Source organism: Carettochelys insculpta, chromosome 6 (assembly GCF_033958435.1).
Source record: "Carettochelys insculpta isolate YL-2023 chromosome 6, ASM3395843v1, whole genome shotgun sequence".
In the NCBI taxonomy this organism is placed as follows: domain Eukaryota; kingdom Metazoa; phylum Chordata; order Testudines; family Carettochelyidae; genus Carettochelys; species Carettochelys insculpta.
In genome coordinates, this window is record NC_134142.1 from 77235240 (window position 1) to 77251130 (window position 15891).

Sequence of the window (15891 nt, forward strand, 5' to 3'; positions counted from 1 at the left end):
TTTTGTTTTATGCCCATTAAGATTTACTGAAAGTGCTATTATTCTAAAGCTGGGTAAACAGTAAATATAAACGACCAAAGGCATGGGTATTCCTCATGACAGCTGTTAACTTTTGGTTCTTCTTCGAGGGCCCTTGTGGGTGCTCCATCTTTGTGTGCCACTGTGGTTGCGCCCACTGGCCACAGATTCATTGGTAGCAATGTCCCAACCCCAGCTAGCTATGCAGGCAGGGCACGGGCACAAGACACCTGGAGCATTTACTGTATTTGACCTTTTACAAGGACAAAGTGGTCCTCCGCACCCACCAAAAATTTCTGCCTGAAGTACTTACCTCTTTCCACTTCAAGGAGACGGTGTACTCACCTGTCTTCTCTTAACCGCCTCCTGATGATAGGGACAGAGCCATGCATACCCTTGATGTCTGCCAGGTCTTGGCCTTCTATCTGAAGAGAATGCAGCCATTCCAGAAGACTCTCTGTGTGCTTGGCTGAAAGGTCTTGTGGCATGTCTGTCTCTAAACAAAGGCTGTTCAAATGGATCTCGGGCTGTATAAGACTTGCTTACAACAACTTTAGCAAAGACCATCCAACGGGCACTTGTGCCCATTCCACACGTGCAATGGCTGCCTCTACACCATTCCTCCAGGTTGTGCCCACTGAGAACGTTTGCAGTGCAGCTACGTGGGCACCTGCCTGCACATGCACTCAGCATTATGCTATACAAATCTTTGCTGACTCTCACACTGCATTTAGCCAATCTGTACCATTATGAGACAATGTACACCATCTGAAGGTGCCACCTCCAAGGCATGATACTGCTCTGTAGTCACCTAAAGGTGGGACACCCGCACAGACCCTTGAAAAAGAAGGAAAGGTGACTCATGCTGTGCACTAACTGGAGTTCTTCAAGATGTTGTCCCTGGGCATGCTCCACCACACATCCCCTTCCTCTCTGCTTTGGATGCCTTCTTTGGCTTCCGGATCAGAGAAGAACTGAGGAGACAGCTGGCCACACAAGCACAGTAAATGCTCCAGGTATTCCATGTCCCTGCCCTGCATGCATGGCCAGCCAGGGGGACACTGCTACCCATGAATCTACAGCCAGTGGGTGCAGCGGCACTAGTGCACCTAAAGGTGAAACACCCATGGGGATAACATCACAATGAACTCCAGTTACTGCATAGGGTGAGTAACCTACCCTTCAGTTATGCTGTTCCTACTTGAGCAAAGTTATCACACTTGTCACATAGTTTTCCCTAAATTTGGCCCATTTCCTGTAGTAATAGAGTGATTCTACCATTTTTCATCAATAAATGATAAAAAGTCCCTATTAGCTGGTCACAGAAGCATGTCTTGAAGATTCCAGGTTAATGGATAGTAAGTATAGAAGATGTGAAGCCAACTGGCCACTGGTGTAAGCTTCTCCAGCCCCGTTGCCTCCATTAGAGCTATGTGTATTTGCCCCATGCCTTTTTTGGTTCATGAAATTCTTGATTTCCAGAAGTAAATAAGGAAAATCCTCACCAGAGCCACTTAGTCAACACCCTTGCCCAGTACATTACTCTCCAGAGTGTTGATCCCAGCTGTAGAGAATAAGAAGTCTTATAGACTAACAGATGTTTTGGAGCATAAGCTTTTGTGGGCAAAGACCCGCTTCATCCCAGCTGTAGCAGAGACAGAGCTTTAGAGACCAGTCAGTTACCATGCTTCAAATCATGATCTTTGAAATTAAAAGCTTGCTTAGAACCATTAGTTTTCTCCTTTGCAAGTCTTTTCTCCAAGGTGTCTGGGGGGGGGGAAAAAAAGAATTCAGATCTTCCCCCCCCAAGAATGCATTTGAGTTTATCGTAACAGGGTAAGACCCCACCATATGAAAGAAACAGTAGCATTCTTCAGTAATGTATTCTAAACACAATATTTCCCAATGCTATTTTTTCTTTGTTTTTTTTTTTCATCTTGTCAGTGGAAAGTCAAATGGGGAGCCCGACTGTGAATCACCAGCTTCACAGTTGTCACAGAGTTGTTCAGAGATCAACCATGAGACAAAAGCCAAGATAGAGGAGGAAGCTTATAACAAAGGGTGAGTTTTTATGTTAACTAAATTCCCTTAGAGGTACTTACCAGTTTAGGATGTATTCTTTAATAATATAAAGCAACTGTTACTGTATGTGCACCCCTTTCACTTCTCCATGAAGATGATAGCCAAATACTTCAAAACAAGCTGTTAATAGAATCAACTTTATTCAATTCCCCATAAAAAGAAAAGCATACTTTTAACAATATGTTGATGTGTATGTGTATATATATAAAATGTAGGAATAATTACTCCATATAAAAGAGATGAGCAATAGTTTTAGTCGCTCTCCACTGTGCAGTGTGTTTAGGTGATGGTTACACTAGCGAGTTTTGCCAACAAAATTGGTGGAAGAGCCACATGCAAAATACATTTTGTCGAGAGATTGTTGACAAAACTCAGCACTTTTGCCAGCAGCGTTCTGCCTCTCAGCCTTGAGGCATAACGCTGCTGTTGACAGATTCTGTCAACAAAAAAGCTGTGTGGACGCTCTGGGGGGCTTTCTCTCAACAGACAGGGCATCCAGAACCATGGGCACCCCTATTTGCTGTGCTTCCAGGTGCCTGTTTGTTGAGGGAGCAGACGAAGCGCTCTTCCAATTGGCTTGTGGGTGTGGCTGCACTCTGTCAACAGCTATAAAAACAAATGCGCTAAATGAAAATTGACTGTTAAAACAATAGCTAATCTAAGTAGCTGTGCCTGATCATCCATCACTTGCTAGAGCCAAGGGTGACACCTGAGCCCCACTGCCTGGGGCTGACTGTGCAGGGTAGGGGGACTCAGGTTGTAAACCCCCTGTGTGGAACTAAACTACTTTGGCTTTGGCCCCCTGCCCAAGGACTCAGGCAGCCTCAGGATTTGATCCCCCATTTTGGGGTCATGTAGTAATTTTTGTTGTCAAGGTGGGGGGTCATGTTGAAAACAAGTTTGAGAACCCCGGGTCTAAGCTCTGGTTTGAGCAAATTCTCAAAAGGAGCAATTTCTAAGGCAGGAGATCTCCACTGAGAAAACCCCACTTCCAGCCCTGAAGGGTTTTATACTAGTAACCGATAAATTTAGCTCTGTGGCTCTTCTTAACTGCTTCAACAGGATACTGGGTGGAAGGTTAGTTCTCCAATGCCTGTCTCCCAGACTACTCAGAGCTTCAAAGATGATATTTCAATATGAAGCCAGAAGTGACCAGGAATCTAGAAGTGAACAAAGTCATAGTAATTAATCCAAATCTATTTTCAGCACCAGCTGTAGTTTCTGGGTGAGCTTCAAGAATAGCACAACATGAAATGTTTTGCATTAATTCACAACTGGAGGTAACATGGTTCGGAATAAAATTCAAAGTTGCCAATAGAGAGAAATATTTGAAGCCTCCTAGACATCTCTAGTGGAGGAAAGACTTAATGGCCACTACTGGTCTCCAGGATCAGGAACGATACAATGCCAAGGATGTAAACTTGGTGAAAGCTGGGCAATATTGCAGAAAATCATTTCCATTTTATCTGAATTGAGTCACAGCTGGTCACCTTTAATCTCTATACCTATCATGGGCAGACATTGTGAGAGTGGTGCAACTGTAGAATCTGGGCTCGGGGAAAAGGAAACACAAAGCTGAATATCATCAGCATTGTAACACTAGAAAAACCCAAACCATCTCCCCCAGGCCCTGATCCTGCAAAGATCACAACAGAGTTTGTGCACCAGGAGAAGGCTGAGCAGAGAATTTATATGGGCCTGAGTAAGACTGAAAGCTTGACGTCACCTCTTCCACAAAGCAGTCATAAGTCTCTTGCCCATCTGTCTCCAAGAACAGACCATAGAAAAAATTCCACCATCCTCCCAAGTGCAGGGAAGGGCACTGAATTCATCCTAAGGAAGCTAATCTGCCAACTGCATCCAGTCCTGTCCCAAAAATAAAGTTCTGACTATGTCCAAAGTGAGTCAAAACCTAACCCTCTGATGTGATCCCACAGCAGTTTTGCTCAGCTGAGAGCTATAACCCATATTTGTGAGGGGATGGACTCAGTGATCTGGAAGATTTTTTTTCTCTAACTACTATAAGTATGTGTTGGAGAAAGGGCCAATGGGAACAGATATATTAGTGGCCTCTGCCAATACTTTCCTATTGCTCAGGCACCAGAGCACAAATGGTATATGTATTTTATTTCAATACGTTAACCAAATGGCTAGTTCTTCACTGAACAAGAAAGTAGCATTTACCTGACACTTCTGAACTACAAAATGTGTTGTGTTTAAAGTTATCAGGAAGGCTTAAAGAAAACCAAAGAACTTCATGAGCTGAAAGAGGAAGATGAGAAAATAAATGAAGTCGCTCATGAGCATGAAGAGAGTGAAAATGAGGAGATAGATAACACGAAAAACAGGTGAGAATCCAGTGTAACTTGGGATACACAGCAGAGTACTTCACACTGTTGTCCACATCTCACAGTATTCTTTGGCTTTCCTCTACAAATATTGTTTTGAAGGTTGCAGCTAAAGGCCAGGTGCTGAACAGTAATCAGTACCTGAAATTCCCATGGACTTTGGAAGCTGGAGAGCTCACCACCTCTCAAAATCAGGCATTCAGTTGCTGCATGCTGCCATTCCTTCAGTAAATGATGAATTTGCAGATGGAATTGGGCTGTACGGATGCAGACAGAGCCATACATTTTGCCTCTGGGAGTGTGCCAGTGCAAACCCATCTTTCACCACCCCCACCCCCCACATCTGAGTACAACTTTAACTGTCCACAGGTCCTGTTCCACTAAATAGTACCGGATAGAGAGGCGTGGACTTGCCTCCTTCCCACCCCTACCTGATCACTTTGGTGCATCTGTGTTCCCCCTTGGTGATTTTAAAGACCAAATATTGTTCAGCCTTGAGAGTTACAGGTAGCATTTTTCAGAAATTTGTCCCCTAGTGTTTTCAGGGATGTGCAGATACCATTACAAAAGCATACTCCTGCCTATCAAGGCAGGATTCCCTTATAAAAAAATGTATTTTTTCAACATATATATTAAGAAAACCACCCAGGAAAGCTCATATATAGGACAAAGGGTCCTCTTGCTTAGATAAAAGCAACATTTCACAGATGTGCATCACACAAACACCGATACAAGATAACATGGGTTGAGAGGTGAGCAAATAGATGTGCAGTTAAGAAATCTACTCCCATGTGTGCTTCTGTATTGGTTACATAATTAAAGATCAATTAAACAGAAATAAATCTAGTTCCTTTGGCCTTCCAAGTCTGCACAATGGCAGAAAAGCCATTAAAGCTCATTACATAATAAATAAAATTTAGTGCTTGTCTATACTTACCGTAAAGTCAAACATATTGCCAGTCCATCTTCCGGAGTTCAGTTTTGCACATCTGGTGAAGAAGTGGCAAAATTTACAGGGCTGCTTGTTTTTTTGAAGCTACAGACTAACATGGCTACCCTCTCAAAATATTTTATAGTGGTTTTCATATCAAAGGTGTATTTTCTGCTGGAGAAAAAATAACAAAATGGAAAAGATACTAAAGGGAGGTTGATGGAGGTCTATAAAATCAGGACTGATGTGGAGAAAGTAAATAAGAAAAAGTTATTTACTTGTTCCTATAACACAAGAACTAGGGACCATCAAACAAAATTAACAGGTATCAGGTTTAAAACCAACAAAAGGAAGTGTTTATTCACACAACATACAGTCAAACTATGGAACTCCTTGCCAGAGGATGTTGAGAAGACCAAGACTTTAACAGGATTCCAAAAAAAAACTAGATAATACTTAAAGGCTATGCCCATCAAAGCTATTAGCCAGGATGGATAGGAATGATGTCCCTACCCTCTGTTTGTAAGAAGCTGGGAATGGGCAATGGGACGGATCACTTGGGCTATGTCTACACTACAAAAGCAACTTCGAAGTTGAGCATCTACACACACTCTACTTGAAGTTAAACTTCGAAGTAGGGCACTACTCCATTTCCAGAAATGGAGTAAGGTCTTCGAAGCTGGGCTCCCTACTTTGCAGTTAACTTCGAAGTAAGGGGAAAAAAATGTGAGTAGACTCTCTGCTGGCTACTTTGATGCAGGGCCTAACTTCGAAGTTAGTTCCGAGTGTAGATGTACCCGTGGTGATTACCTATTTTGTTCATTCCCTCTAAGGCAACTGTCATTGGCCACTGTCAGAAGACCAGATACTGGGCTAGATGGGCCTTTGGTCCAACCCAGTGTGGATGTTCTTATGGAAGATGCCAACCAATTTTACATTGCACTATGTTTTGGTGGGGTTTTGCTTATTTTTCATGAAAATTAATGATTTTAAAGATCATTATGCTGGTGATAGCGAACATCAATTGTTTCAGTAAAAGACTATATTGAAACTGTAGTGTGAGTGTGAGCAGCAGTGACAAGGATTCTCAGACGTGTATTGCAAAGGAGTGAAATCCTGAATAAAGATTCTGAAGCTTCTTACATTGTTTAATGGGACTTCTGAGTCCAGTACCAGACACCTAACCTGAATCCTGTGGTGCATGATTTAAAAGGCTTATTGCAGCTAAGTACCATTTCTTCTTGTGGGTGGGTTAATTTCTTGTGAAGTTGCACACATCTAATTGATTATACCTACATATTCTTATATTTAAAAGAAAAAATGTGCTTTGTACATTACCAAAGCACAAACATTGATCAAACAATGCAAGTAAAACATCTGTCCACAAGCTACTTCAGGTCTAAGAGGAACCAACAGATCCCAAACCTCTTCATTCTGGAGTTCACAGTACTTTGCCCTGTAATTTACCCGCCTTATTCTCTGCAAACATGTGGCCCATCTCATGGTTTGAAGGCCAGCCTGCCTATTGGCAAGTCACCGAGATATATGTTGGAAAAGAGCTTTTCTACAAAATTTTAACGTAAGCAAATTATGAGGTAAAGTGGATGTGAACTATTGTCAGATTCTTTTTCTAGGACTGCCCTTTAGAGAGGGAAGCAGGGAAGTGGAAATCCCTGGGACAACTCTGGAAAAGTAGCTCGCTTAATGTCTATGTTTCAGTTTGTGTATTTGTAAATACACAAAAAAAACCATTGTTTTTTTATCTAGCAGAGTGTGTATTCTTCCTTGTACAAAAGGTGATACAGCATGTAAGAGCAAATTTGTTAATAATCAAAATATTAAGGTAATTGACTCACATGTGATGCTTATAGAAAAACACTTATCTCTTCTCCATTTTACAGCAAACTTGAAGTTGTTATTAATTATTTACATATACTGTACCCAAAGCTGTGTGAACACTGGAATGTGGTCTGGATTGCAGCAGCTATGATGATAGTTTTTGCTGTGCTGTTGGGGATCTACCATTCGTCCAACTCCTGCGTTGAATTATCTGACGGACCTGAGGGGAAAGCCACCTGTTCTGCTGTCCAGCAATATTCCTGGTGGAACTCAGGACTTCAGCATGAGCAAGGCACAGAATAATAAACCAATTGTAAACTATTTATGGTGCACCAGTAAGCACACACTTTAAAATACAATTATTAAAGCAAGGTAGCACTTTGTCATTTTCTGGTTGCCAGATGTGATCAGTAAGCCACACTAGTCATTCTACAACCTCAGAGTTGGGAATGGACTGTGATTTACCTAGTGAAACTGACCATCTGAGAAACACTTTGTCTGTCATGATAATCATATCTGACTGATCTGACTTATGAATAAAGTCACATTTAAATCATGAAAAATTGTGACAGTCATCAGCAATAGCCAGGACATTCAAAGGGAGGATTGATACACAAGATCTTAATTCATGGACTTTTGATGAAGGCCACAAAAGCTACTGGTCATAGATTATTTGCTTTAACTTTTAATTTCCTGGCTTTTATTGATTGATTGGCATACCTTTCAAAGGAATTATATGAAGGATTTTTTTTATGTGTATAAGAGGTGGAAGTGTAAAGGACAGTCTTCTGTTGAAGACTAAATATTACACTGGGCTAAATTTTTTCTTGGTGTATTTCCGTAACACACAGCAGAGGTGAGGGTGGTCCATGCAACGATGCAAAATGGAACACAGATTAAATACATGTTTTGTATTATTATTCAGAATGTACTGCAGGAGGTAGACCTCTCCATTGTTCGAATAGGGTTTATATTAAGGGCTTAATCCAGGTCTGGGTGGTACAGCAAATAAAGTACCCAATGTGTCTCAAAGCCCCTGTGTATGTCAAAGGGATGTGTGCAGTGCATTTTGCTGCTCTTCTGAACAAGAGTGCAGTGCACTCCTGCACTCCTCACTAGCATTTGCTACTTACTGCAGCAAAATAGTTGCTGCTTGACAAGTTAGATATGTCCCCTATGGCTCAGACCTTAGCAGACTAAGACAAGGGGTAAAGACCAGCAGGTGAACTATGAATAGATTCAGCCCTGCTATGTGCACTGAAGATAGATTCCCTGTGTCCTCTCTTAATACCCTTGCGCACCATCATAGCACTGGTCAAAGCTGAGACCTGTGAGTATTTAAAATGCTTTCGAATTTAGTGTCCTCATGAACAGTCAGCCACTCATTTTAGACTCAAAGGCAGTGTGTGTTAGTTGTTCTAAGATATTTTCCAAACTGCAACAAGTTATTAGGCCATCACAAATTAACCATTTTTAATAATTCACTTATTTGGGAGTTCCAGAAGCTCACAGAAGGATAAGAATGGGTTTACCCATGTTGAAGCTTTTATGTATGATAATTTCAAAATGGCCAAATCATTCTGAAGAAGTGTCACCATGGGGCTAAGGTACTGCGATGTCTGGCATTTAAGAGTATATTGCATGTCTCTGCAGAACTTGAGTTGGGATTCTTGGTCTAGTATGTTCATTTTTGCATTGCTTTGCACTTGAATGCTGCTGAATTTTTGAAGTGGGTGTGGGTGTGACACTGGCATGCATTGGTGGGTCTTAGCAGTGTCAGTGTTTTTTGAGATTATGAATCTAGTTTTGTGTGTGACTAATGGCAGTTCCCCCTTGGAACAGATAAGGAAGCCATGTGCAGTACCTAATTCTGGCTTAGCAGCAGCCTGTTTTCTTTCAAAATAGTCCCCAAACTCTCAGCAAATGAAAATACTTGGGAGATGAAGGTTTGTAACTGACTTGTGTTTTAACTGCAATTTCTCCCACCAAAAAGAACTAAAACTCTCTTTGGTATTAACTAACTCACTTCTTCTACTGTGTTTCTCAGACAGATATTGCTTTAGGAAAATATTTGTCCCTGAACAAATTATGCTTGACTTAACCATTTGGTATCTTGATTAAAGAAGTTCCATATGGCTACAGGGAATGGGCTGTTTGTTCTCTAATTGTAAAGAGAAAACAATCAGAAAATAAATAGTTGAGTTGTTAATTTTCTATCACTTTGGGTGCAGTTAAAAGGCCTGACAGATTCATATTCCTCTGTTCCAAAACATGGACTTTACTCAAAAGATGAAATCAGCATTTGATGACTTAATCATTGGTGTGATTTACAAAAAAAAAAAAAAAAAAAAAAGAAAGATGGATAATTCCTGGGGATCAGGACTTACCCATAGAGGCCCTGATCCAGCAAAGTACTTAAGCATGTGCTTAAAGTTAAGCACATGAAGAATCTCACTGACATCAATAAAATAACTCGTGTTTAACGTTAGGTGTGCATGTAAGTGCTTTGGTGGATCTGGACCACAGGGTGATATTTCTTACCACTGTATAGAGGGCCTGCACATGGCCATGCACTCCCATCTGGGACTAATTAGTGAATTGGCTTTTTGTAAACTCACTGCCCAAGGGTGAATTTCATCCAAGAGTGCCATTGGTTTGATAAGAATTTCTCTCATGGGTCAGCTGTGCACAAATTAGCCTCCAGAGTCTTCAGTTACTGGGGAGGTGGGGCAGAAGTTAGGAGAAAGAATGGAAAAAGTCAAGTGTGTTAAAAGGGATTAAAAGAGAAGTAAAGAGAAATCATTTTGGAATTATTTTTATACCTATTGCAATTAAGCTGCGTATTTTAAATAATAGCATCACAGAGGCTAATATCATATTAAATACTTTGCCGTGTTCATCTAATGAATGAATATACTTGGTGTTTAGTGAAAATTAGGCTTGTGCTCAATAAATTCTAAAATCAGGTTTTGTCAGTCTGATTTTAATTTAGCATATCCAGAAAGAAAACTTCAATTTCCCATGTTCATAAGGCATGTCAGACTACAAAGAATAGGTCAATGATTTATATTATTAACACTGAAATAGTTTTCTTGAGATGCAATATTTATTTTTCTGCTTCAGCAAGACACGTTTGTTTTCATGCACAGACTGATGTTTTTAGTAGAAAAAAATGAAAAGGGGCACTATTTTTGTGTATCATATTTAAATTTGTAACATTGTAGGACCTTGCACAAGTGTGCTAATATTGTACTGTATAGTATCACATACTTGAGTTTTGAAATAAAAATATGGTTTCAAAGTCCTTTCCAGTCCTAGCATAAAACTTCTTTAAAAAATGTGCATGTATCTAACACTGAACTAACTGAGCTGAATACAACTCATGTACATGCTCTTGGTAGGAACCATAGCAGCAATTTAATTATGAACTACTAATTAAGATTTCCATTCCACACTTACATTTGGCTTGCTGTGTACTTTGAAAAGAAGTAGTATGCAGTGTTGGTGCCTTCTCACTCTCATTCCAGTGATACAAAGGCAATCTATGTCCTTCTGGCACTTTAGGTCCTGCTCAAGGAAACCTATTATTTACCAAGAAGGTGTGCACTGTAATAAGATGAAAATAGGCTTTCTTTAATACCACAGCAAATTTTTAATGTTTTATGTTTGTTCCATTGCACACCCAGGTCATCCCCTTTTCAAATACTGGCGCAATGTTAGTTTTCTTACAGCCCTTTTGTACTGCCCCATTGTCCCAAGAGTTATTGAATATTAGCTGTCCAAAAAGCTCTTTAATACATTTTTAAAATTGTTGAATGCAAAGTATGCATTCTTGCTGCTGTTTAACATCCACCTGAGAAGTTGTTATTGGAATGGAAAATGTTACCTCATTATCATAAATATAACTACATTATCTGTGTTTTTCCGCTACAATACAGAAATATTTATTGACTAGTTCTGCCTTTTTGAACTGCCATTGACAATTTCCAATCAGTAATGGACAAATGCCATTGTTAGGATTCTCTTTGTTCCTAATGAACGTAAGCTCCTAGTTATCCTTAACTCTACTAGCCATAAAGTTGGTCTTATGATCTTTTGCTTCCCTTATCAATTTTCCACAATTCCTAGCTTCTGAGTTACATTTATTACTATCACCTTCTATTATCACCTGATGTAGAAGAAGCAAGCGGTGTTATTTTTCAGGATTAGCTATACCGGTGGCACATTCCTTTTTCAACAGGGAAAGAGCATTTAAACTTTCTTGTGACAAGCCTTGGATGTTGCTGGTGTTCCTGTAAATCAGGGTCTGCTGACCATTTAAGGCAGAGTAGAGGACTGACACTGCCTGCTGCCATGTTCCAGGCAATCTGAGTGGAATTCTAGGCAATCTAGTTCCCAAGGCTGATGAGAGAGACATGGTTTGAATCAATGCATGTTATGAAAGGAGTATGGATAAAAAGTGCATCCCTTTTCTTCTGTGAAAGTGAGACAAGGGAAGATGTAAGACCTGCTGCGGGTGTTGAGACAGAAGGAAAAGGACAGGGAGGACTGGGTCTCTAGTCCGAGGCTGGAGGAAAACCTGGGTTGGGCATTTTGAAGAAGCCAGTGAAAAGTTACATGACATTCCAAGGAAAAGTGGCTTTAATGATAAGGCAAAGGAAGTAAGTGAGAAGATGAGAGAGTAGGGGGGGTCAGACCTAATGCCCCTTTCACTGATAAGGGCCCCAAGATTGGCACTTGTTTAACACAGAGGGCTCAAACTTCCCTTTGACTTTGCAGGGCTCATGGGAAGGTGTTGCTCTTGGGCCATACAGAGGAGAAAAGATTGACCTATCTTTAGGGGAGTATTGAACCTTGACGCCCAGAGACGGTAAGACTGGGTGAGATGATGTTTTACCTCCCGAGGTGGTAAAAACTGTCAAAACTCACAGGAGAGTTGTTTTAGAGAGAGAGGGAGAGAAGCTAGGTAAAGGGTTTAGACTTGCTAATTTATTTGGTGATTGGTCCCTCTAGAAACACCAATCTTTACTCTACTTCTCCAAAACAGGGTCCTGATGTTTGTAAACAGAGCATATTGAATTGAGAATCTGTACTGCTCCATATCTTTGTGTATCCTGCATGGTTCTTTTTTCCAGCCCAGTTTGGAGTCTTCCAGCAAAGGACAACAAATGTTCAGATTCTGTCACTCACAAAAATCAAGTATTCTGAGATTAGTAATGCTTGTTAGGATTACTAAATAGTATTGTGAAACTTCATAACTTCTAAAATCTGTGGCCAGATGTTGTCAATCTTCCTGACCACATATTTTAATGAATTATTTGTTCGTTAATAAGTATACAGATTCTAATACCAGACAACTTTAAAATGAAGAACAAACGTTAATATTGCTTTCCTGTCTTGAGGACAGTGTCATCCTTGCTAAATTCCATTTTAGTTGTTCCCAAAGCCTGTGAAAAAGCACACATTTTAACACACTTTTGTTACAAAGGTGGTTCTTAAGCCTTCAGTAACTAAAATGTTTTTGTTTTAAAAATATTTTGCTTCCACTGTTCAGTCAGGCAAAATTCTTATTTAAGTCACAAAGTTCAGACAATTTGGCTAATCTAATAGCAGTTAATCATGAGATTAAAAACTAATGAGGATTAATCACAGTTTAATTACACTAATAAATAGAATACATTTATTTTAAATGTGGTGGATGGTTTCTGCATTTTTCAAATATATTGGTTTCAATTACAACACAATACCAAACGTACAGTGCTCACTTTGCTATTTTTTCAGTACAAATATTTGTAAAAAACACTATTCTCAATTTACCTTATACACATATTACAGTGCAAGCTCTTCATTGTGAATGTACAAATAGACATTAACATAACTGTATTCATGAGCAAAGCAGTGAAAAACGTCAACATCTACAAGTCCACTCAGTCCTACTTCTTGTTCAGCCAGTTGCTATATCAAACAAGGTTGTTTACAGGAGAGATCCTATGGTTATTTAAAATGTCGCCTGACAGCAACAACATGCATTTGCATAGCACTATTGTGGCCCACATGGCCAGATGTTTGTGTGTTAGATATGCTAAATAGTTTTATGCCCCAGGCCTGCTGGTGGGGTGGGGTGGGGGGGGCAACTCACCTAGGGCCTGGTGATTCAAGAGGGCTCCTGGCTGCCACCATTGGTACTGCAGCAGTATCAGCCAGAGACCTGGGCCCTTTAAATCACCCTTGGAGCCCCACACAGTGCAGTCCAGGTGGTCCTGAAGGCCTGATGGTATAAGGCTAGGCCCAGCCTCATCCCTTCCACCTGAAGCTATAGCTATAACCCTTCTAGGAGCACCGAGCTGCATCTCCCCACCCCAGTTCAGGAGGCCTGGAAGTTCCATCAGCCCCTCTATTTCTCTTCATGTTTTGATCATCCTTCCAGAAGACATCCATCCATGCTGATGAAAGGGTCAGTTCAATAGTGACCCAAAGCAGTGCAGACTGACACACGTTCATTTCCATCATCGGAGTCAGTAGTCACCAACAGATGCTTGATTTTCTTTGTTGGTGGTTTGGAGTCTCTAGTTTCCACATCAGAGTGGGAGTTTTCAAGATTTCTGCCAGCATGTCCCACACCATGGGCTGCTCAGATTCTAGAAGGCACATCAGGCTCTTAAACCTTGGCTCAAGTGCTGCTGCTTGTGTTAGAAGTCTCACTTCAGTGCCCTTTCTGCATTAGAAATCTCACATCGGTGCCCTCTTCATCAAATCTGAACTGAACATTTTCTTAAATCAAATAACGTGCTGAGTCATCAGCTGAGACTACTGTAACGTGAAATACAGGGCAAAATGCAGGAAACCTGCAAAGCAGATGATGTATTAGTCTTGTCACAGATTTAATGCATTTGTAACAATTTCAGCATGAAAGTCAACACTATGCATCAATAATGTGCCCTTGTAGCCAAGAAGGTGAAAGGCAAACTGGGGCTCATTAGTAGGAACGGCTAGATCTATGGAAGTGATTATTCCCCTTTTTTTCCTGCACTGGGGAGGCCATAGCTGGAGAACTGTAGACAAGTCTGCCCACCCCCCCTTACAGAATGGATGTGGAAGCAGTGGAGAGACTCCAGTGGAGGACTGTAGGAGTCCTGGAACGCCCAGCCCTTGGCCTAGGGCGGGCAGCAACCAAAAAAAATAGGGTTATAACACCAGCCCAGCACTCAGTTCAGGGCGGGGCAGCAATTCACCGGTAACACAGTACAGGCCCAGCCCTCAGTTCTGGGCAGGGCAGCAGTTCACAATAGTAATACAGTCCAGGTCCAGCCCTCAGTCCAAGGCGGGGCAGTAGTTCACAATTGCAACACAGTACAGGCCTAGCCCTCAGTTCAGGGTGGGGCAGCAGCACACGGGTTTGAGCACAGGCCCAGCCCTCAGTTTGGGGCGGGACAACAGCACAAGGGTTTGAGCACAGGCCCAGCACAGGCTGGCCCTGTCAAGGAGTGGGTAGGGGGTCGCAGGCCCTCCCACTCCACTGTGACCCGGCCCAGGATCCTGGGGGGATGGGGGGGTTGCTCACGCACAACCACGGTAGTGGGGATCCAGGCCACAACACACTGCCATGGGTTCAGGAGCGTCGTTCCCCGGGCCACTTCCTACCTCTACCTCCACCGGGGGAAGGTCCCAGTCCATCTGGTCAGGGGGTCCCGCGGGGTCGGTCTCCTCCAAATCATCCACCTTCGGGGGCTCCGGCCAGTCGCCCATGTCGATGTCATTGGGATAGTCTGGCGGCAGTAGCACGGTGGGCTCGAGGTGATCCTGGGCCTGGGGGCTGCAGCGGTCTGCCGGGACTTTGGAGCAGGCCGCTCCTGGGGCCTTGGAGTCGCTCACCCTCGCCGGTCTGTCCGCGTGCGGGGCTTCCTCCAAGGCAGGGGTGCTCTGCCGGTGTGAGGGTCCTGGCAGGTCTGGGAAGTCCGGGTAGTCCCCCTGGGGCATCTGGATCCGTGGTTGTTCGGGGCCGCTGGAGGCGTGCTCCTCTGGCCCGGCCGGGCGGCGACAGGCCCTCTGCCCTTGGTGCCAGGGAGCTCATGCAGATGCCTCCTCCCTGCCCGGAAGCCCAGGCTTTAATGGGTCCTGAGCCCTGCCCTTGGCCCTTCTAGCCCTGGGCCCCACCCTCTGAGGGGCAGGCCTCTGGTGTTCTGGCTCCGGACCTGCCCACCAGGGCCTCTGCGCAGCCTCCTTGGCCTCTGAGTCAGCAGGCGGCCTGCTGTGGGTGTTCCTGCAGGGCTGCTGCTGCCGTGGGACCCCCCTTCCCATGGCTGGAAGGCGAGCTACCGGGGGCCGGCCAGCCTTGGCTGCCTGAAGCCCCCGCAGGGCTGCCTTCCCCGCCCCCCCCTTCTGGGGTCAGCCTCCCTCCTGCCTTGGGCAGGCAGGCTCTATCTTTCCCCCCCCCCTTTTCCTCCACCCCTCCAGCTAGTTCTTTTAGGAACTGCTGAGTGGGTGGAGGGTGGGGGCCTCTTGCCCCCTGCCCTACAGCAGGGCCCCCCTCCTTTTTCCATCTTTTGGGGGAGAAACTGCTGGCCCCCCATTTGGGCCCACCTTCCATCTAGCAGCTGCTGCATCCTCACCACCTGGAGAAGGTAGGGGGCTCTCTCAAAGCGGCGGTTGGGCTCCCTCCACACAGCCTCCTGT

The 15891-nt window shown here is 43.2% G+C and overlaps 1 protein-coding gene across 11 annotated transcripts in view; it reads left to right on the forward strand.

Annotated features, from left to right (window-relative positions):
- The window catches only part of IRAG1 (inositol 1,4,5-triphosphate receptor associated 1), a 155382-nt gene extending 144860 nt beyond the window's left edge, over positions 1–10522 (forward strand). For all 11 annotated transcript variants that reach the window (XM_074997386.1, XM_074997389.1, XM_074997396.1 and 8 more), the window contains 3 exons: positions 1963–2079; positions 4323–4448; positions 7281–10522. In XM_074997386.1, the coding sequence (XP_074853487.1) occupies positions 1963–2079; positions 4323–4448; positions 7281–7521 (484 nt within the window). In that variant the 3' untranslated portion in view covers positions 7522–10522. The remainder of the gene's footprint in view (positions 1–1962; positions 2080–4322; positions 4449–7280) is intronic.
- Positions 10523–15891: the final 5369 nt, after the last annotated feature.